Source organism: Salmo trutta, chromosome 37, assembly GCF_901001165.1.
Source record: "Salmo trutta chromosome 37, fSalTru1.1, whole genome shotgun sequence".
NCBI classification, from domain to species: domain Eukaryota; kingdom Metazoa; phylum Chordata; class Actinopteri; order Salmoniformes; family Salmonidae; genus Salmo; species Salmo trutta.
The window spans coordinates 27940515-27962169 of record NC_042993.1 but is presented as its reverse complement, the minus strand read 5'-3'; the positions used below and the strand labels follow the sequence as shown (position 1 = coordinate 27962169).

Below are 21655 nucleotides of genomic sequence, written 5' to 3'. Positions count from 1 at the left end.
TAACTGATGTAGGGTGGGCTATTACCAGCAAAGGACGCATACGACAGAAATGACCACAAAGTGTGGTTAGGAACTTGCGCCCAGGGGTTATTGGTCCAACCAGTTCAAATTAGTTATCAGAGGCCAGTTATAGGAGGCTAAAGTAGGCACAGGAGGAGTTTTGACCAGGATGGGAGTAGCTTTGTCTAGATGGATGCTATTGGCATCCTCAGGGAAGTTCCAGAAGAATACAAAGCTATGAATCAAATATGTGAAGGCTTTAACACTACATTATTTTGGTGGTTGACAATAAATACAAATGTGGATTGAATTAATGACATCTTTTATAATCAACAGAGATTCATGAATGAAACCGGGGATGCAGTAAAGTGGTTCTCTGACCAATTATCCGCCACCTCCCTCATGACCTGGTAAAATAGACTGACTCTCAATATGTTATTGGCAAAAGAGGATGGTGTAGGTAGAATGATTAGGTTCATTGCTGTACGTACATTCCTGATAACACAGCTCATGTTTGGGAAATGGAAAAGTGTTGTAAGAACTGTATTATGGGCTGCTTTCACCTGTATGAGGTTTAATCACCAGAACTCTAGAGAGATCGATAACGGAGCAGATGGTGAGATACGGACCGAGTCAAAGTTCAGACCAATGGGACGACAAATACCTACCGCCGAGCCAGGTGGAGGATTCATTCAATTATGAGGAGCCCATGTTAGATGAGACCATCTTTAGAGTTTCCTGAATTAGTTTGATTTTGTGTGAAATTTCTGAATCCAATAAAAATAGATGTGTTATAATGTATGTGAAATATCTAGCAAAACGGGTGGATTGTAATGGAAATGATATGATTTTAAGCCCTACTGGGACTTGACAAGCTATCTGCTGAAATGAAGGGTGTAGCGGGGGTAGACGAGGGGAATAGGATGAATATCTTTTTTGGCAAGTATACATCTAGGGTGGTTACTGGATTTCTGACCCTAGTGCTTGTGTTCCTATTATTGATATGTTGTGCTGCTTGTATAATCCCTTGATTAAGAAAGTCTTTCACAGATGTTGTCAGAGCAACCGGAATGATGCCTTTGATGGAAGTGACCCCGGAGGACACTGAATCCAGCTCATGGCAAAAGATGGGTCTGTCTGAGGACGATCCTTGGTTTGCTGTTGAGGAAGTGGTTGAATAAAGCTTATCCAAAATGTTCTCATATGTATTGAATGTAGTGGCAGGTGGATGAGAAGGTTTTAAGTTCTGAGACAAAGAGTCTGTCCCACACGTTAGGTGTAGCCACTGCCGCAGGGTCTTCTTTTTATACGTTTTTTAAATAATATGTTCTGAATTTATCCTGTATACTATTTGTCTTTCCTTATGTGAAGGTTTGAAGTTCCTGGGTGACTGGTAGTCAACCTAGTACAAGTGAGGTGTAGCTGGAAGGATGTGAGGGTTTTTAACTAATTATCTAATCATTAAAATGGAGATATACAAATTGTGCTGAGTGACACCTTAGGGGGTGTCAAAAGGGGAATCCTAAATTTCTCTGAAATTTCTTATTGGACTATGTTCACACCCCAGGGAGTGTGAAAAGGGGGATTGTTAGGGTTGAACTGGCTATTTGTTTGCATAACCTATATAATATAACGGAGAAGCTATGCTACAATATTTAGTATATAAACTATGGATAAGTCAACTGCTGAAGACAGGAAGTGCGTCACGAGGTTGGGACCAGCCTGCACGCCAGCGATAGGATGAGTAAGTTTAAACCAGGAGGGAGGATGACAGGAGGGAGGATGAGCTTATATACTCTCTGTCAGAGTATATAAGGGAGAACAAAGGATGTGACGTTCTCTTCTCTGTCTGCCCTGCGTGGTGTTACAGTGAGACCGTATATACAAACATCATATTTACCATTCAAGTGTTTGCATTAATTAAAGTACAAAGAAAACATGAGATACTCTTTGCTAAATAATTTGTTCTAATACCAGATTCGAATTGACGCGACCCGACAGTATATACTGTACTCCATACCATCTATTACATCTTGCCTATGCCGTTCGGCCATCACTCATTTATATATTTGTATGTACATATTCATATTCATTCCTTTACACTTGTGTGTACAAGGTAGTTGTTGTGGAATTGGTAGATTACTTGTTAGATATTACAGCATGGTCGGAACTAGAAGCACAAGCATTTCGCTACACTTGCATTAACACCTGCTAACCATGTGTATGTGACAAATAAATTTGATTTGGTGACTAACTGTGCTGCTGGCAACAAATGAATGGTGTTTTTTTCACGGAGTTTACTGATAACGGTCATATTCAACGTGTGGTGCGCGTTTGTAAATTAATCAGTTATTCTTCACTCCAGCAAACTCAGATGAGTGTGCTCTGAAATCGGAGTAGATAGCCAGAGTGAATTTACGAATGCACCCTAAGAGTTTACGCTTTTCAACACATTATTTTCTATTGCTTCTAACTAGCAGGCAGGCTGTTGCTGAGTGAGAGGGAGGGAGCCGAAGGGGTGTGTGTTTTGAGCACATTCATTGGTGTTGAGAGAGCGCTACAGCAGGGCAGACATGACAAGTGATGTGAGAACATCTAACCAATTAACTAGCACTAGCTACATACTTTTCAATCATAATTGTTGTTCGCCTCATTCGTTGTATCCTGACCGCCCCCCCCCCAATCCTACACTCTTAGAAATGTTTTTTATTTGGGGTTCAAATTGAACCTTTTGCTTATTTGGACGAGATTAAATAACCCTTTAGTAAAAAGGTGCAATATACCAGTGAAGGCAAAGAACCTTGGGGGTTCTGTTTGTATGAACCTTGTTGTTTGCCACTCCGACCTCGGCAACATTGTTGCAAAATGCGAATTTTATCTCCCTCCTGCCATAGAGTTAACATGTTGGACGTCAGCTAGCCATTTTTATGACCAGGCGAAATCATACAACGGCATCATTAATATAGATATAAATGTCAATGCAAAACAGCTAAAACAAATGAAACGGGAGCTAGTTAGCTGTCATTTCAGAGTTTGGTGTGACTGTGTTAGTTTAGCTGTTGTTTGCTAACATCCACATTACACTCTGGGGTCATACAAACCTGTGCTGTTGCAAACTAAATGCTAGTCAGCAGTAGCAGTGTGAAATTAATAAAACACAAACGTAAAGCGATACCATGGTGGCCACGGTGCAATTTAGTATTAGCCCAAAAACCTACAACCCGCGACCAATACATTTTCACCAGCAGCATAGTTTTCAAAGTAGCCCGTAAATTGCCTGAAAACTGCAGACATGGCAACCCGGCTCTGCTCCCTGCCCACTCAACCTATTTTTTTCCGGCTTCTTGATAGTTTGAGATGAGAGAAAAGGTACAATTTCTTAAATTCTGAGCATTTTAATAGCATGAAAATATTATGGTTGAAGTTTTGGTCATTCAAAGGCTATTGTTACTTGGGAAATAGGATGAGTGTGCAATACCTTTAATGTATTGGTATTGGCCCTATAAAGTTCACTATTTTTCACTCTTTCATAAAAAAAGGATTTTGTAAAAATGTAACTCGTTCACGTTAATAAAATAAATACTGTAAATACCAAGGATAATAACGCTAGAGTCTTTTTTGAACATACCGGTACGATTATTCAAGCATCCTTCTCATTTCCTGAATCGACTTCTCCCTCTGATTAGTTATGTCTAATCAAAATGGCGATCCTCATGTAGGGGACGAATGCTATTTACTCGTTACATTTTGACCATTAATACCTGACATATATCAAATCATCTCTGAATCAGCCATGTTATCAAGCATGGCTTTAAGAAGTGCTCTTAAATCGACATCTGTCGTTCTGCGAGAATGTGGTGTTTTATCCAGGCTGAAAGGAACCTGTGCGTCTCTCCAATTGAAACATGGGGCATTCACCTCTGTCATCACAGGGCCTTCACACAGCAACAATGAGACTGCATTGACAGGTAAATAAATATATATTTATACTCCTAATTTCACAGAGTAGACATGTGTGCTTGCGATATGTTAGTTAGCTAAGGAGGCTGTATAAGTCTATGCAACAATGAAACGTCTTGTCGATTTTCTGCACTTGCTCGCATCCATGTCAACTAGCTAGCTGCACACGCCGAGCAAGAATCAATGAACCATCACTGAAAAATACGGAATAGGTAGATTTTGTGTGAAACCCCACTTATTGTCGTCATCATAACACCTCGTAAAAATATGTTTTTCCATTAGTCATGTAGTGAGTACAATTCTCCCTTGGGTAGGCCAGGAGAGGGCACTGCAGCAATTAGCTAGGATATCTAATGCACAGATAGCTAATCACAACAACAGCAAACATGATAGACAGGTACACGAGTTATTCTCTGTGTGTACACAGTGACACAGGCTTTCTATTTGTATAGGGACATCAATTCACTACTCCATTGTCCTTATCATCCTGTGTGTACTAACTAGGCTAGCTATAAGGTTTCAGTATAAAAATAGATCCTTATAGTATACTAATGTAGCGATAACTAGCTAGTAGCTACCTATCTAAACAGCTGAAATGAAAGGAATCATTTTTAACCAGACTGGTGCGAAGGTAATGCCGTTTTAACCCAGACATATGACTAATACATTTCTCATAATTTAATCAGTCAGTCTGCCAGAAGTGTTTTTTTATGAAAAGGATGTGGGAACCAGAGTTATTTTCCCCACAGGCCCCCTGCAATGTGTCTGCAGCTGCTTTTCTCACTCCACCACTCTTGATCATGTATGCAGAACATGACACTCAACTCGTTTCTATTATCTCAGCACTAAAGTTCACAAAATGTAGGCTTACATCAAAACAAGTACTACTACAGTAAGATATCCCAACTCTTACTGCAAACCATGTTGCTGCTGAACATGCAGGCACATACACTGAGTGTACAAAACATTAAGAACACCTTCCTAATATTGAGTTGCACCCCCCCACCCCTTGTCCCTCAGAATAGCCTCAATTCGTCAGTGCATAGACCGTGTCGAAAAGCGTTCCACAGGAATGCTGGCCATTGTTGAGTCCAATGCTTCCCACAGTTGTGCCAAGTTGTCTGGATGTTCTTGGGGTGGTGGAGTGCACAAAATGGTTTGTGCACTCAGTGTAGTTGCAGGCATAAATCTGGCACCATCCTATGGTTCATAAAGCAATGGACTAAGAGTAATTATGTATTGTTTGATAATTTGTTTAATTCTTACCAGGTATTGGGAGTTTCACCATTCAGTCTGTGAGAAACTACGCCCGTGTCATAAGAAAGAAGAAGCCAGGTATGGAGGACCAAGGTCAACTATTTGATCTAAGACCACTTGGATGTTTGATATTTACTGTCTAAGTTTTTTTCCATCAGTGATGAATAGTCAGTTGAGTGATCTTCCTCCGACAATGCTGAAAATGGAATATGCCGCTGTTCCACTCGCTCAAACGTATGTACATTTAATTTGTCCAAACTTAAATGAAATGTATTTCATGTCATGCAGACATGGCTCATGTATGTTCAACTCTCCCATGTCCAAACAACTACAGCATTGAGATGATGTTGTTTTAAATAGTTATTTTGTCTTTATTTGTACAATATATAGGCCTACTCTGCCTTTGTACTATACCTCTACTATACAGTACATCTCTTCCTAATGCTGATCTGTTATTATGTGTTTACAGAGCTGATGACCTGGTCAAAAGACTTCTGACACTGGAACTAGCAAGCCATGTATGTTCTTTTCACCTTGTTACTACATTCTATTCATCTAGTCTTTCTCTTTGCGCTCATAAGAATAACTACAATAGAGTAACTACAGTTTGTGTATACCTCTGTTAGTTGCTATAGTTTATATTATGATACGACCGTTTTTCTATACCTATGCTGGATATTGCATAATCAAAACACCATGTTGTGTGTCACTAGAGCGAGAAGTTGAAATTGAAAACGGAGCAGCTGATTGCAAAAGTCCAGAGGGATGAAGCTGACCGCAGCTCTACAGAAGTCAAGGGTAGGTTCCCGTTTTGGACCTAGTGAACAAACGTGATTTTCCTCTGAGGAAACACCTTATTTCAGCAATTGTTTGTTCATTTCTTAACCCCTTTCTTGACCTTTTAGTGGCCATTTTGACCTCCAAAATCCGAAACTACCAGGAGCACCTGCACAAACATACAAAGGTGTGTATGGGCGAAGGGTAAATGCAAGACTGTGTAATTTTTAGTCCCTATAGTAACAGTGACGTGAATGCATATTATTTCCACATGTTTAATTTCCTATCCCCTCCCTGTCTGGTGTGAGGTTTGTCAACAGGATTTCCTGTGTAGTGCATACACCCACCATGACATTTGACAGAGTAGTAGTGGTGCTGCTGCATGCTGGGAATTTACACTGTCACAATGTATACACGTAACATTGTATCCAACATTTTTGCAGACGTATTGCAAAATATAACTATCCTTTAGCACAGCTAAAATGTTAAAGCCAAGGTTTGGCAGTCTCACTATACTGTATCTCACTTTTAGACAGTTTGGTTTTGACGGTCTCAAAATCACTATGCTATTTTTAATTAGAAAAAAAACTTCTCTATTATGTAAAAGACATGTTCCCAGACTAGGGGTTCGATTCAACCTGTAGCCATGAAGAGCTGCGTTACAGCACAATATAAATTTAAAGGCAATATTCTTGAGGTGACTTCATTCACGGTGAATGCTGCATTGGTCAGATCAATGAGATATTACCTTTACATTTCAATCGCCCTACAGTGCTGCTCTTCAGCGCTATGGATTGAATCAAGCCTTAAATATTGTTATCTCTTTAAGATTATTTTTTTCTCCATTTGACCTCTTACTCTGTGTTTTGACCCCCCATCTTTGTATCAGGACAAAGCGAACAAGCGATGGATGCTCATGGCCATTGACCGCAGGAAGAAGCTGCTCAAGCACCTCAGGGTAACGCGCTACGACGCCTTTGAACATGTCTGCCAGCAGCTGGGCATCACCTACACTTTCCCCCCGGAGTACTACAGACATGCCACCCGACGCTGGCTGGCCAAGAAGGCCCTGTGCATAAAGGTACACAACAAAACTAAATCCACTTTACTTAGTGCAATTTTCTAGCTTGGTCCCAGAGTGGTTTGTACTGTATGGTTGGCAAGACAGCACAAACAGATCTGGGACCAGACTAGCAATTTTCTTGTTAATATTTCTGCTGTATGCAGGCTGTTGAACCATGGCTTTTACCATTAGTCTAATGCATGACTTAATCTAAAAGTCAAAGCAAAGATTTTTTTATTTTACCTTTATTTAACTAGGCAACTCAGTTAAGAACAAATTCTTATTTTCAATGATGGCCTAGGAACAGTGGGTTAGCTGCCTTGTTCAGAGGCAGAATTACAGATTTTTACCTTGTCAGCTCGGGGATTCGATCTTGCAACCTTTTGGTTACTAGTCCAATGCTCTAACCACTAGGCAATTTGCCGCCCCAAATGAAGACATTTATAATTTGGTTGTTGTTGTCATTGTTGGGCTTTTTGCTGTAGGTTTATATGACTGTGTCCTTTCTTAGGTCTTCAAAGAGGTGCAGAAACAGAAACTGGAGCAAAGGAAGAAAATTAAGCAGACCCCTCCCCCCACGCTGGCAGAACCAGCCAGGACAGCAGCTACAGGAACCCAATAAACTGCTACAGTATCCAATGTCTGTCTTACTCTATGCATTCAGTCTTGCTCTCAATGGACAAATTCGTTTTGCATGGCCCAGTGAGCGGAGTTTGCTCCTTTTCGACCATTCCATTTGTCCTAAGGAGAAATCTCCACCAACCCATGCCACCAGGCCATGTAAAATGAATTTTCCCATGTATTGTTATACTGTAATAAGAAACATAAATAACTTATTGTTTGTAGTACACCAAGTCTTCATTCTTCTTGTCCCTTCTGCAAGTAGATGCATCATCAAACCACATTTGGCCAAATAAATGCAGTGATGCAGATATGTGGTTTTGGTGTGGGCAATGTCTTTGAGCTCCGTCTTATGTGACCTGAGAGTGTCAAATAAACCCACAATTAATCATTTAATAAAATGTATTGTATAATCTATTTGTTTGCTCTCTTTTTTCACTTTTATCACATATAGTCACTTGTGTATGGTGATATGTAACTACCCCAATTGAAAGAGATAAAACACTTCTACTTGATGCTGATTAAAATGCTAATGAAAGATATGAGAAAAAAGAACATTACATCCTATGGTTGAACTGTGGTTGAAACTGAAGTGTAAGATTAATCATATGATGACTTTCCTGAACATAGCTTGCAATCGTGTTTACGAGAACTGAAAGAACATCAGATATCTGGTGTTTATCGACCGACCTATGTTAAACCAAGGTTATACTCATGATCTGTCACCTGTGAATTGACCTTGAAACCTATAATACTGCGGAATGTTGTCATTAAACAGCTTAACTGTCTTACTGTGAATTTGGTGTTTTCACTGCGGTTGAGAGTTGTCTTGAGAAACATAGGAGTGTGTAACCAGCGCTTGTTCACAGCTTTAGTAACTTCCTGTTAAAGTGTATCGACTCAGATCAGGAGAGGCTCAGAGCTGCAGACAAGATAGGTAAGTGACATGCTTTTTCCTCTGTTCTCACATATGTAGAAAAAGCTACAATAGAGTAACTACTTATCAATAAACAACTACCTAAAATGTTTCTGAGGAACAGTTGAAAGGGATGTACATGTATGACATTTGGCATATTTCTATACTAGAGTATACAAAGTATTTGAAGTGGTTTCTCAGAGATTGAACACCATGTCTTGTCCTTTTGATGATACATGACAGTTATCCAACAGTTATTATTAGTCTTTGTTTAATGAAATGGCAATACAACAATATCCCATTTTACATATGGAATTATATTAAAACCTATTGCAATACATGAGAGGGTTGTAGTATATGATGTAAGATGGTGGTTCAGGGTATGAATGGACCTGTGTATAAACTTGAGTACCAAATAAATTACTTGAGTACCAGTGTATGGAACTTTTATTTGAACTTTCCTATGTGCAATTATCCCGAAGGAATAACATGCTGCTAGTTTTGTTTTATTACTGTAATGGGGAAATTATCAAACTTCAATCACTGTGCTAACTGTTGGATGTGGTTCGTTTTTAGGTGACTGAAGCTGACCCCATTTGATTGACATGTCAAACCCAGTTATCACCCACCAGCCAGGAGCAGGCTCTTATGGGACAAATGTGCAGACGGGCGAGTGGAGCACTGGGCTGTGCTCCTGCTGCAGTGACATCCTAGTCTGTGAGTATTGAGACAAATAATAAGACCTTAAGTATCATCACTAAGTAGTCCTACCTCGTACCATACCATAGGGTTTAATGGTTGTCAAGTGTTTCAAGTAAAAAGTGTTTCCTATTTTCGGGATTTTACAATAAGGTAAAATGTTGTCATACAGGTGCCTTGGGCTTCATCTGCCCACTAGCATTAAGTTGCTTCACAGCTAACAAGTACGGTGAGAACGCGTGCCTGGCCTGTGTTCCAGGAGGCATGACAGCCATGAGGACCCACATGAGATTGACCTATGGGATTCAGGTATGTTACCTATAGGAGCCTAAAGAAATTAGGGATAGTGATGCATTCATGCATTGAGTATGTCATTTTAAAGCACACTAAGGAGAATTGAAACTCATTCCTGTCCCAGCCAGTCTCACCCTTTTATTATGAAAGACAGAAGGGGACGGTTTCATCAGTTCACATACTGACAAATAAATTAGCCTCGTGATCTGTCAAATATTTGGTGGATTCATTCTCATCATATTTGAATATCATATTTTCTTACAGGGGACAATATGCAATGATGCATTGATGACCTGTTGCTGTGGATTATTTGAGACGTGCAGGATGGCCCGTGAAATTCGCATCAGAAACGGGGACGTTTGACTTGTACAGTCATTTGAAGACATTTTCAACTGGAGGATAAATTAACCTCATGTCACATATTGTTGATACAAATTGTCATTGTTATACTATGTACATTTTTACTTTTGTATTGTTTAAATTTGACCCCTACCCTCAAACAGTACTGCTTAAAGAATTCATAGCACCATGAATGAACATAAGATATACAATAAAGTTATGTTTTTTCTTCTTTTCAATGGCATTTGGGTCCTTTTTCAGGATGATTTACAGGCTTTTTACAGGCTGCTGTCCCAGTGTCTCAGGGACGTTCATAACACAGGTATAAATGAACATAAACGGTTGAGCCTTCACAAAACGTCTCAATTTTTGATTTGCACAAAACATAAAACATATTTGCACGTTAGCTTACGTGCTACCTGATTGGTCCTTTTTCTTTGTGACCTGGCAACCAAGTGGAAGCTTACATACGCTTAAACAAGGCAGAAGGGACGTTTCGCTAGCTAACGTTAGTTATCCAGCACAATACGACAAATATGTCCTCGAGGACGCTACCCCTGCTTTTTATTAATCTCGGTGGAGAAATGCTGTACATCTTGGATCAACGCCTAAGAGCTCAGAATATTCCCGCTGACAAAGCCAAGAAAGGTAACATTATAGTTAGCTAGCATAACTGTCTGGTTGTATTAGGCTAGAATTCCACTAGCTACAGGTGAATCACTGACCTTGTCATGTCCACAAACTGGTTGCCATAAATTGGAGAACCTTCATTTGCCTGTGTTTTAACCTGCAAATTCTTCATTGTACTTGTAGCTGATTGGATAGAGGATGACAGAAGGAGAGGTATTTTGATATTTTTCATGCAATGCATCACTAGGCCTACGTGCTCTGCTTTGAGGCCTTCAAGGAAACCAACAGAGTGTTCTACAAATGCAATACTCTGGATGAAATCTTTGCCCAGAGATATTCATTCACTCTGCCTCCAAGATTGTAGAGATTTCAGTCATGGGCTTCATTAAGAAGAGACATCCGGTTTCAAATAACTTTGCAAGCTGATAGTGCTGCTGATGGTTTAAAAGGCTGTTGCTTTCTTAGGGCAATTGGGAATAGGTGGACGTTAAGCCTTGCCTATAGAATGCATATCTGCTTGCTTAAAGGTAGACTCCTTTGAGAACGGAACTTCTTGATTTTTAAAGGTAGACTTTGCCAGGGGTGTAATCATTACGCCGATTCTGTTGCAAAACATTTCGTCTGTTGCAAAACATTATGCAACAGAAACCGTTTACTCCTAACTGAAAACGCAAACGAGAGTTTCTATGAGTGGGTATAATTTGTGTAACGTTCCAACAGGAATCTGTTACAAAAACTTCGTAAATAACACGGTTGCCAACAAACAATGCATACAAAGTTGTATAGCGGCAGAATAGGATACCGGGTAGGAAGTGGGCTATTAAATTACGTTTTTCGGCAACTAGTTAGCTAGTTGAACTGATCATGCTATTTTGTTGGCATCCTTGTACTTTACGAAGTTTTTGGAACAGATTCCTGTTGGAACGTTACACAAATTACACCCAACCAGTTTCTATTGGACAAATTCAGGTAGGTCCCTCCCCATTTCGTTCTGATTGCTCAGTTTGTTTCTGTTTGGATCTTTAACGGTTTCCGTAATGAATACACCCCAGTTGTAATAATCATAAACAAGGGGGCGACTTCACATCTACAAACATCAACAGTTAAATCCAGGGCTCGAATTCATAATACTTCTGAGTAGGAGTGCTGATCTAGGATCAGTTTTGCCTTTTATATTATAATTAGTGGACAAGGGGACCTGATCCTAGATCAGTACTCTTACTGAGACACTTGTTGAATATGGGCCCAGTTCTATCAAGTCTGCGTTATATCATGGGCTCTTTCCAATTTGCATGCCTACATTAGAAAGAGCCAATAATGACAGTTTTAGCAGATGTAGTTGTTTGTGAAACAAACAAATCACATATCTTTTAAGTTGGAAAGACCTCCCAATGTTTATGTTGATGATGTCATCTTGATGAGTTTAACTTTACAGACCATCATTATTCCAGTCCCCTACTTGTGAGCTGACCTCAACCTTGTGTCCTGTGCCCTCACTCTGCCAGTTATGAATGACATCATCACCACCATGTTCAATAAAAAGTTTTTGGAGGAGCTGTTCAAGCCACAGGAGCTGTACTCCAAGAAGGCCCTCAGGACTGTGTTTGACCGACTGGCCCATGCCTCCATCATGAGACTCAACCAGGCCAGCATGGACAAGGTATGGATGGAATCTTGTCACCTGGTTCATGTTCAGGACACGCTGTACCAAAACATTTCAAAAGGTTTTGCAACAGAAAACAAAAATAGGTGTTCCTTATTGGACAAGGATGTGTAATCCCTCTGTGTTTCAGTCTGTTTTCTTCCGTTTCATCCCTGATTAAAATACCCTTTATTGGAAGTGAAAGGCCATCGAGTTGTTATCCCCTTTCTGAGAAAGGGATTTATCTAACAACTTCTATCTAACTATCATTCACCTCATTTTGGAGTCAGCTGAGAAGCTGTCATGACAACATTACCACTTTTATCATCACATTCTCAGAATCACATCCTCTTTACACAGTGACCCCTTAATACTCTTAATTCTAGGTACTTGGGGAAATTGCCCAAGTCACTTAAAACCCCATGTAGACCTATATTTTCAAAGCTTTCATCATTTATTGAAGAGTTCTATCTGTTGTGTTTAAAAAGTGGTTTTATATAGGCTATCAAACAGAATATCTTCAGCATTTTGAAGTATTAATCCTGATTATAAGTCTAAATGTTGTATAAATCCACCTGCAGAGCATGATCCTAGTTCGTTTAAATATGCTGACGGCTCCATCTGGTGTACGTTATGAACTGGCAGCAGCTCTTTTTGAGCGTAACAATAACCCATCATCATCCATATGACTGTTGTTAATGCCCACAGCTGTATGACTTGATGACCATGGCCTTCAAGTACCAGGTGCTCCTCTGCCCGCGGGCCAAAGATATCCTCCTTGTGTCCTTCAACCATATGGATGCCATCAAGGATTTTGTGAAGGACACCCCAAGCGTTCTCAGCCAGGTTGACGAGACATACAAACAGCTCATAGAGGTACAATAAACTTACCTTCAATTGCCCAAACCTCAGCTAAGTGTTCAGTATGATCTCTTATTCATTGCATGTTTTGTGCTTTTATTTATAGATGTACACACCCTTGTCTAGTGGTGAATTTCAGCTCATCCGGCAAACGCTCCTCATCTTTTTTCAAGACATGCACATAAGGGTGAGTTCATGAACTCGCAGAAGTTTGTCTAACTTTTTCAACAGATGATGAGTGTGTTGGGAAGGGGGAGTGTGGCATCTTTTGATGGGTTTCAGTGATTAAAAATGTTAACAGTACCATGACTTTGTCAAATGCTAAAACATTAGCATTTGAAAACCGTGCCAGGGAAGCTAAACCAAAGCATGAATTGCTGTCATAACTTGTCTGTAGACTGCTTACAAAGTAAGGAAGCCAGTATTTAATTTTGTAATTTGGGTGAACTATCCCTTTACAATGCATTATAACCCCATCATAATGAATTATACACAGTGTAATCTCGGTTAACCCAGAACTAAAGTCTTGCGTAATTGGTCAGATGCTAACACCGGTAAAATCTTGATTTGTCCAAAGCACCGGAACTAATGCTGCTCGTTATCTCACGCATCCCGTTGTATCAGGACAGATCTACAGTATCATTTATGTTTTAGTCGTCTGTCCACGAGAGATTATACAAAGGGTTACACAATTATCACAACGTTTTGCTCATCTGTATTTGCAGGTGTCCATCTTCCTCAAAGACAAAGTGCAGAATTCCAACGGACGTTTTGTCCTCCCGATCTCGGGTCCTGTGCCCCACGGAACACACATCCCAGGACTTATCAGGTACCACCGCTATAATTGTCCATGCCCAAATAACATGGAATCTCACGAATCCAACCAAGCCAAGTTTGTTGCAATAGAGCAAAATCTAAATTTTATTACATGCATTGAATATGGCTGTAGCCATTCTTTTTTTATATATATTTTTTTGCTGTTTTGTGCTCTTTGATGACATCTATTTGCTTTCCTTTCACTGATGCTGTCGGCTTAATTTAGACCAACATATCTGCAGCTAATTGCATTACTGAGGTTGTTGAACGAGCAGCTGTCTAAATTTAGAAAAGCTTACTTTTAGCACAGCTGTATTTGCCAAGGGATTGAGTGCAGCCGTGCTTAAAACTAATTTATTGTGTCTTAGGAACTTAAGCTCACGTGGCGAACTTGAGATTGTTCAATGTGAAAGTGTAGACAGATGATATCAGACTAGTGACCACTCTGTTACAAGTACATTGCAACCGTTTAGCTAAACGTCTTTGCATTGTTAGAAGTGTCTTCTGGGAAACAGGAGAAGTTGCAAATTATCTTTAGGAAATGATTGGTTGCCTGATATGATGTTAAAAGTGTTTTTGCTGAATATTTTGTGTGTGTGTATTTTTTGTTACCATCAGAATGTTCAGCTGCAATGGCGAAGAGGTGAAGAGACTGCAGTTTCGCAACGGTGGGAACTACACCGGTGTTCTCCGCGAGGGTTCCTTTGAGATGTTTGGAGAGAGGGTCATCAAGCTGGGCACCAACATGTATGTGCTGCTCCACACTGTATTGACAACCATTGGCCTTCCTGGACTTACCCCCACTGAAACTACTAAATTCTCTACTATTTCCTCTACTGTGGTCAATGGTCATATACTGTAGGCCTAAATCAATATGGTAGCTAAAAGTCACTGCAAATTGTTAAGTAATTTACACAGTGACAGGTTTATTTGCCCCCCCCCCGTGATGTTACATTGTATTTCAGCTTGTCAAGTGCTTGGCTTCTGTTTACCCACAGGTACAGTGTAAGCCGTCCGGTAGAAACACACATGTCAGGGACGTCCAAAAACTCTGCACAGAAAAAGTCGGTGAGTTTAAATTATGCTTAACCACTACGCTGTATTTTTTTTTCTTACAGGCATGTATCCTGCAAGGCCTTGCATTTTTGCTCATAAATGTCATTTTACAGTATGTCCTACAATATAATATTTTTGACAGAGGGTGGAAATAGTATTGATATCTGTCTTATTTCATCATTGATTAGGCTATAGTAAGGACAATCTGTCCAAGTCAGACTAAGCTTCATCTGTAATTAAGCCTTAAATGTAATGGGAACCAGCCTTAAATTTAATGGAAAATGCCCTAAACAGCTAAATCATGCAATTCATGCGTTGTGTTAATGATTATGCACACCTTCACTGTGTATACAGGTCAACACAGCTCCAAACCCCCTGGCAAAAGAGGAGCTGAACATGTTGGCCAGGTTAATGGGGGGTATGGAAGTCCAGAAACCAGGAAATGCAGACAGTGGCTTCCGAGTCAACCTCTTTGCCACAGATGAGGAAGAAGAGTAAGTCCTCTTATGTTATGAGCATTGTTTTGTCGTATCTTTGTGTCATTGTAGATAAATTAAATATGGAATTACAACAGTACCGGGCCTCCCAAGTGACGCAGTGGTCTCAGGCACTGCATCGCAGTGCTAGCGGCATCACTACAAATCCGGGTTCGATACCGGGTTATGTCGCAGCTGGCTACGACCGGGAGACCCATTGTCCCAGCGTCGTCCGGGTTAAGAGAGGCTTTGACAGTCCGGGTTGTTCTTGTCCCATCGCGCTCTAGCGACTCCTGTGGTGGGCCTTGTACACGCACGATGACACGGTCGCTAGGTGTACAGTGTTTCCTCCGACACATTGGTGCGGCTGGCTTCCAGGTTAAGCGAGTAGTGTGTCAAGAAGCATTGCGGCTTGGCGGGTCGTGTTTTCGGAGGACGCATGGCTCTCAACCTTCGCCTCTCCCGAGTCCATAAAGGAGTTGCAGTGATGGGACAAGACTGTACCTACCAATTGGATATCACAAAATTGGTACTCCTCACAACATGATGAAACGAACTGAACCTGATTTTTGAATTATGTTAAGTTAAACTAGTGTTAAAAATCACTGTCAGTGTTAAGAATCAGTATCAGCGTTAAAGGTCCAGTGTAGCCGTTTTCATCTCATTATCAAATAGTTTCTGGCTTACTATTAAGTATCTTAATGTGATTGTTTCCAATAAAAATGGTCAGAAAGAAACAAAAGTAGCTTCTAAGCAGAGCAAATTCTCAACCAAGAATTTTGCTAGGACTGTCTGGGAGTGGTCTGAGTGGGGAGGGGAAACGGAAAACTGGCTATTATTGACAGAGAGGTTTTGAATTGGCTTTCTTAGTGGTCTATTAACTAATTTACTGCTTGATGTCACCAGGCAAGCCAAAACTCCATCCCACCAAAACAGGCTGATATTTCAGGCAGTCTTTTAAAATGGCTCTTACACTAAAAGGGCATTATCGTAATTTTCACAGTATTATTCCAACCTCATTGTGTGGAAATATATACTAATGTATGTGGACGCCCTTAAAATTAGTGGATTCGGCTATTTCGGCCACCCCCGTTGCTGACAGGTGTACAAAATTGAGCACACATCCATGCAATCTCCATAGACAAACATTGGCAGTAGACTGGCCTTACTGAAGAGCTCAGTGACTTTTAATGTGGCACCGTCATAGGATGCCACATTTCCAACAAGTCAGTTAGTCTAATTTCTGCCCTGCTAGAGCTGCCCCGGTCAACTGCAAGTGCTGACACTGTGAAGTGGAAACGTCTAGGAGCAACAACGATTCAGCCACGAAGTAATCAGCCACAGAACCTCACAGAATGGGACCGCCAAGTTCAGAAGCGTGTAGCGCGTAAAAATCATATGTCTTCGGTCACAACTCTCATTACCGAGATCGAAACTGCTTCTGGAAGCAACGTCAGCACAAGAACTATTCTTCGGGAGCTTCATGAAATGGGGTTCCTTGGCCGAGCAGCTGCACACAAGCCTAAGATCACCATGCACAATGCCAAGCGTCAGCTGGAGTGGTGTTAAGATCGCCGCCAATGGACTCTGGAGTAGTGGAAACGCGTTCCTTGCCGTGATGAGTCACGCTTCACAATCTGGCAGTCTGACGGACGAATTTGGATTTGGCTAGGAGTAAAACGCTAGCTGCCCCAATGCATAGTGCCAACTGTAAAGTTTGGTGGAGGAGGAATAATAGTCTGGGGCTGTTTTTCATTTGGGCTTGACCCCTTAGTACCAGTGAAGGGAAATCTTAACGCTACAGCATACAATGACTTTCTAGATGCTTCTGTGCTTCCAACTTTGTGGCAACAGTTTAGGGAAGCCCTTTCCTGTTTCAGCATGACAATGCCCCCTTGCACAAAGCGAGGTTCATTCAGAAATTGTTTGTCGAGATTGGTGTGGAAGAACTTCACTGGTCTGCACAGAGTCCTGATGTCAACCCCATCGAACACCTTTGTGATGAATTGGAACGCCGGCTGCGAGCCAGGACTAATCGCCCAACATCGGTGCCCGACTTCAGTGCCCTGCTGCAATGTTCCAACATCTAGTGGAAAGCCTTCCCACAAGACTGTTATAGCAGCAAACGGGGGACAAACTCTATATTAATGCCCATGATTTTGGAATGAGTTGTTAGATGAGCAGGTGTCCACGTATGTTTGGTCACATAGTGTGTAAAACACAGAATAATATAGTTTTTCACTGCACTGGGCCTTTAACAATAATGTGGATTTGTCTTCCTCTCAGGGAGGCCTTGATATCGAGACCAGACGAGTTTTCATATGACGTCATAAAAATCCAAGCGACTAAGGTAAAGTTAATTCTAACCTATATTATTACTGTCACAGAGGCTAGATAAATATTCAACCATATAACATGCTTTTATGTAACTTGAAGGGATGATATGGACGCATTTCATAGATTGAGACTGTCCTACTGTACATGCTGTGGTGTAACCGTAACCAGGTCCCCCATGAAAACCTGTCACAGGAGACTTACTCCACCTGTGCAGTCATCTCTTAGCATTTACAGAATAGCTTCTGTAATTGACAGTCTAGGTTATCTGAGATGCACTACGATCAGGATGGGCCAGTCTAACAAGATGTACCGTAATCAAACGTAAGCCCCTCCCCAATCGAGACTTTTCAGATCTGCCATTGGTGGCTTGACTTCTTTTTCAGAACCAGCAAGCCAATGCGGAGCTGGCTAAGATCATGGGGGACTTCACGGAGGAGGCTAGTGAGCCGTGCTCATCGAGTGCCAACAGTAAAGGGGATGACCTTCTGGCCATGATGGATGGGCTGTGACAGTGTTACCATGGTGACCAGAATCCGAGGGCTGGGCTCAAGGCTGAGTTGGTTAGCAACGGTGTGTTCTACTGTAGGACAGTGTCTTGTCTGCTCTGCTCTGCTGTGCCGTCTGTCTCACTCTGCAAACATGGCAGCTGTCTAACAAAAGCACACACAACACCAACCTCATCTTTGTTTGTCTGTCGAGCTTTTCGACGCTGATGTGACGTGAGCAGGTCAATTAATTTGTTCAGCAAGGATCGACTGTGCATTTTGCAAAAGAAAGAGTGGGGAATCTTCATAAGCTTGAATATACACTCAGGGGCCAGTTTATTAGGTACACTCATCTTGTGCTGGGTTGGACCCCCCAGTAGCCATGAAGAGATGCACCTGGTCAGCAACTATGTTTAGTTGCGCTGTGGCATTCAAACGTTGATCAACTGGTATCAAGGGACCTAACCAGTGCCAGGAAAATATTCCCAACACCATTACACCACCGCCACCACCCTGTACGGTTGACACCAGGCAGGATGGGGCCATGGACTCATGCTGCTTATGTCAAATCCTGACTGCCATCAGCATGACGCAATAGGATCCGGGATTCGTCGGACCAGATAATGTTTTTCCACTCCTCAATTGTCCAGTGTTGGTGATCGCGTGCCCATTGGAGCCGCTTCTTTTTGTTTTTAGCTGATAGGAGTGGAACCCGGTGTTATCGTCTGCTGCAATAGCCCATCCGTGACAAGGATTGACGAGATATGCGTTGTGCACAGAGATGCCGTTCGGCACATCATTGTTGTACTGCTCTGTTAATTGTCTGTTTGCCGCCCGCATGTTACCTTGCACAATTCTTGCCATTCTCCTTCGACCCCCTCTCATCAACGAGCTGTTTTTCACCTACAGGACTGGTGTTTTTAGTTTGTTGCACCATTCTCGGTAATCTCTAGACACTGTCGTGCATGAAAAGCCCAGGAGGGAGGCCGTTTCTGAGATACTGGATACAGCGCACTTGGCACCGATGATCATACCACGCTCAAAGTCACTTAGGTCACTCATTTTGCCCATTCTAACATTCAATCGAACAGTAACTCAATGCCTTGAAGCCTGTCTGTCTGCTTTATATAGCAGGCCAAATGACTCACTGTCTGTAAGAGCGATCCGTTTTTGTGAACAGGGTGGTGTACCTAATAAACTGGCCGTTGGTTGTATTTTGTGCTATTATGGTGGTAATCTCAAGAGTTTTTAAAAGTTACAGATACAACAGTTCTGTACTAGTTGGTCACACTGAAACGTCAAATGGAGTCGTTGGGACATTTGTTCCACTTCAATCAATGATTTCTGCTCTGCTGATCCCGCTTCAATCAATGTATTTAAAGTTGACATTCCATGGATGTCACATTTTAAACAATATTTCTTGTTACTATTTATCTGGAAGGAAAAGTAAGTTCCTCTTTCATTTTTTATCACGGCATGATGTTTTCTCTCACACATCTGCTGTAATACAGTATTTACATTTTTGCTGGCTTTCCTAATCTGATTTACTCTGACTGGGTAATGAACAGGACCTAAACTAGAGTTTGTCAAACTCATTCCTGGAGCGTCTTGTCTGCGGGTTTCCGCTCCTCTCATCTAGTTCTCTAGGCCTTAATTTGACATAAATTACAAAAAACAGCAAGCACACGACCTTCCAGGGATTTATTTTGACACCCCTGACCTAAAGAGACTGGTGGAAATGAAAGAAACCCAAGTGCACTTGTCATTGTAATTCAAAAACATGGATCCCAAAACATATTTTGAGAAATGTCTACTGTACCTTGATATTTGTTTTGGTATGGGATAAATATATACAGTATGTTTAGGGTGACCTTTAGTGTCTTAAGATAAATTATTTGTAAATATATTATATGTGAATTATTGCAATATGTCACCATCAAATGGGATGGTAAATAGATTCATGGATTAAGTGTGACACAACACTAATGCAACCACAATAATGTATCGAAGCAGCTGATTCTTTGATGCAATATGACAGATGGTCCAAGATGTATATTTATGGAATTATTTATTTATTTAGCATGAGGTGTACATGTTTATTTTTTTTGTTGTTGGGTGAAATATTAACGATTGTGTAAAAAAAAAAAAAAAAAAAAAAGAATATATATATTTTTTTTTAATAGAAATGTTGTAGTGCATAGATTGAAAAGTAAATAAAATATGAAACTCTCATTAGCTTTTATTTATGTACTGTATTCATTTATATTTAAAGGGGCAATCTGAGGTTGCTACATCCATTTTTGGACTTATAAATTAATTATATATGCCCATTGATTCTTGAAGAATATAACAGCAGTCTAAGGCGCTGCATCTCAGTGCTAGAGGCGTCCACTACAGACACCCTGGTTCGAATCCAGGCTGTATCACAACCGGCCGTGGTTGGCGGCGCACAATTGGCCCAGCGTTGTCCGGTTTTGGCCGGTGTAGGCTGTCATTGTAAATAAGAATTTGTTCTTAACCTGACTTGCCTAGTTAAATTAAGGTTACATTTGTTGTTGTTGTATAGCAGTCCTGTCACTAGAGGAAGCTGTTGCTTTATCGCTTTTTGTATTTAGTCATGTCTATACTGCTTGACTAGCAGTATGAGAGTGCAGAAAGAGTCATTTTTTTTCAGGAGTTTTCGTTACATTCAGAGTACAAACACTTTGCCTTGAGGCAAAATCATGATTCAGCACATTCATTCAATCCCTCAATGTAATTTTCAAGGGCAGAATATTGCTCCTAATTTCTTGTCATCTAGTTTATTCCCGTCCACACTATCACCTCCTTGCCCACACACTGCTCAGACATTTAGATTTTAATAAGTTTTTGAATCGAGCAATACTGAAAAAGTTGTGTTCTCATTACAGGGGTGACAAGTCTTTTCCCACTCCCTGGGTTGTGACTTTAGCATTCATTTACCTTTGCATAAAGACACCCACATTGCCCATCTAATGTCAGTCAACTCATAATATTGGCACCTAGAAACAAATCTGTCACGAAAAACTATAGTCAACTCATCTCTATAAAAACATCACAGGATTATATGGAACATGGGATTAGCCATCATAACATACAAACCTAATATCTGACACAAACACTATGTCCAAATAAATCTCACCCATACCAAATGTGGCCTCAACTCCCTCCTTGTCTGCGCCTACAATTCAGATTGCAGTGGAAACAGCACAATGCAGTACCTGCATGGGTTTGGGTTCTTTGAGTGCCTCCTCAAAACAAGTCAAAGGGAACCGGATAGTCTGGGCATGTCTCTGAAGAACCCTCTCCCCAGTCAACCATGCACCCACACATTCTCTCTTTCACTCACTCTCACACACACACAGACACAAGATCAGTGCATACCAAGCAGTCAAAACATGCTGAGAC

General features: G+C 41.0%; 3 protein-coding genes across 4 annotated transcripts; all 3 read left to right on the top strand.

Annotated features, from left to right (window-relative positions):
- Positions 1 to 3666: 3666 nt before the first annotated feature.
- Positions 3667 to 8095, top strand: mrps15 (mitochondrial ribosomal protein S15). The gene is made up of 8 exons (XM_029737801.1): positions 3667 to 3968; positions 5230 to 5295; positions 5376 to 5451; positions 5687 to 5735; positions 5931 to 6015; positions 6123 to 6181; positions 6884 to 7075; positions 7569 to 8095. Exons 1-8 carry the CDS (start codon positions 3794 to 3796, stop codon positions 7677 to 7679), a joined length of 813 nt encoding a protein of 270 aa, XP_029593661.1. The 5' UTR covers positions 3667 to 3793; the 3' UTR covers positions 7680 to 8095.
- Positions 8096 to 8492: 397 nt separating this feature from the next.
- LOC115177215 (PLAC8-like protein 1) lies at positions 8493 to 10165 on the top strand. Its single transcript, XM_029737802.1, has 4 exons — positions 8493 to 8615; positions 9171 to 9311; positions 9466 to 9602; positions 9852 to 10165. The coding sequence occupies exons 2-4, from the start codon at positions 9200 to 9202 to the stop codon at positions 9948 to 9950; spliced, it is 348 nt and encodes a 115-aa protein (XP_029593662.1). The 5' UTR covers positions 8493 to 8615; positions 9171 to 9199; the 3' UTR covers positions 9951 to 10165.
- Positions 10166 to 10262: 97 nt separating this feature from the next.
- LOC115177213 (protein OSCP1-like) lies at positions 10263 to 18791 on the top strand. 2 transcript variants are annotated; one of them, XM_029737799.1, is made up of 11 exons: positions 10263 to 10574; positions 10740 to 10769; positions 12062 to 12216; positions 12907 to 13074; positions 13166 to 13246; positions 13785 to 13888; positions 14494 to 14622; positions 14874 to 14943; positions 15286 to 15425; positions 17694 to 17757; positions 18128 to 18791. In XM_029737799.1, the coding sequence occupies exons 1-11, from the start codon at positions 10463 to 10465 to the stop codon at positions 18251 to 18253; spliced, it is 1179 nt and encodes a 392-aa protein (XP_029593659.1). In that variant the 5' UTR covers positions 10263 to 10462; the 3' UTR covers positions 18254 to 18791. The 2 variants fall into 2 exon arrangements, with proteins under 2 accessions (XP_029593659.1, XP_029593660.1); XM_029737800.1 differs by lacking the exon at positions 10740 to 10769.
- Positions 18792 to 21655: the final 2864 nt, after the last annotated feature.

Excerpts from the sequence above, each read along its gene's own strand:
- mrps15 (XM_029737801.1), top strand. The coding sequence starts at position 3,794 with ATGTTATCAAGCATGGCTTTAAGAAGTGCTCTTAAATCGACATCTGTC. Across the intron at positions 5,736-5,930 it reads CACTGGAACTAGCAAGCCAT|AGCGAGAAGTTGAAATTGAA; the intron begins GTATGTTCTTTT and ends GTGTGTCACTAG. Across the intron at positions 7,076-7,568 it reads AGAAGGCCCTGTGCATAAAG|GTCTTCAAAGAGGTGCAGAA; the intron begins GTACACAACAAA and ends GTCCTTTCTTAG.
- LOC115177215 (XM_029737802.1), top strand. The coding sequence starts at position 9,200 with ATGTCAAACCCAGTTATCACCCACCAGCCAGGAGCAGGCTCTTATGGG. Across the intron at positions 9,312-9,465 it reads CTGCAGTGACATCCTAGTCT|GTGCCTTGGGCTTCATCTGC; the intron begins GTGAGTATTGAG and ends GTTGTCATACAG. Across the intron at positions 9,603-9,851 it reads GATTGACCTATGGGATTCAG|GGGACAATATGCAATGATGC; the intron begins GTATGTTACCTA and ends ATTTTCTTACAG.
- LOC115177213 (XM_029737799.1), top strand. The coding sequence starts at position 10,463 with ATGTCCTCGAGGACGCTACCCCTGCTTTTTATTAATCTCGGTGGAGAA. Across the intron at positions 13,247-13,784 it reads TTCAAGACATGCACATAAGG|GTGTCCATCTTCCTCAAAGA; the intron begins GTGAGTTCATGA and ends CTGTATTTGCAG. Across the intron at positions 17,758-18,127 it reads TAAAAATCCAAGCGACTAAG|AACCAGCAAGCCAATGCGGA; the intron begins GTAAAGTTAATT and ends CTTCTTTTTCAG.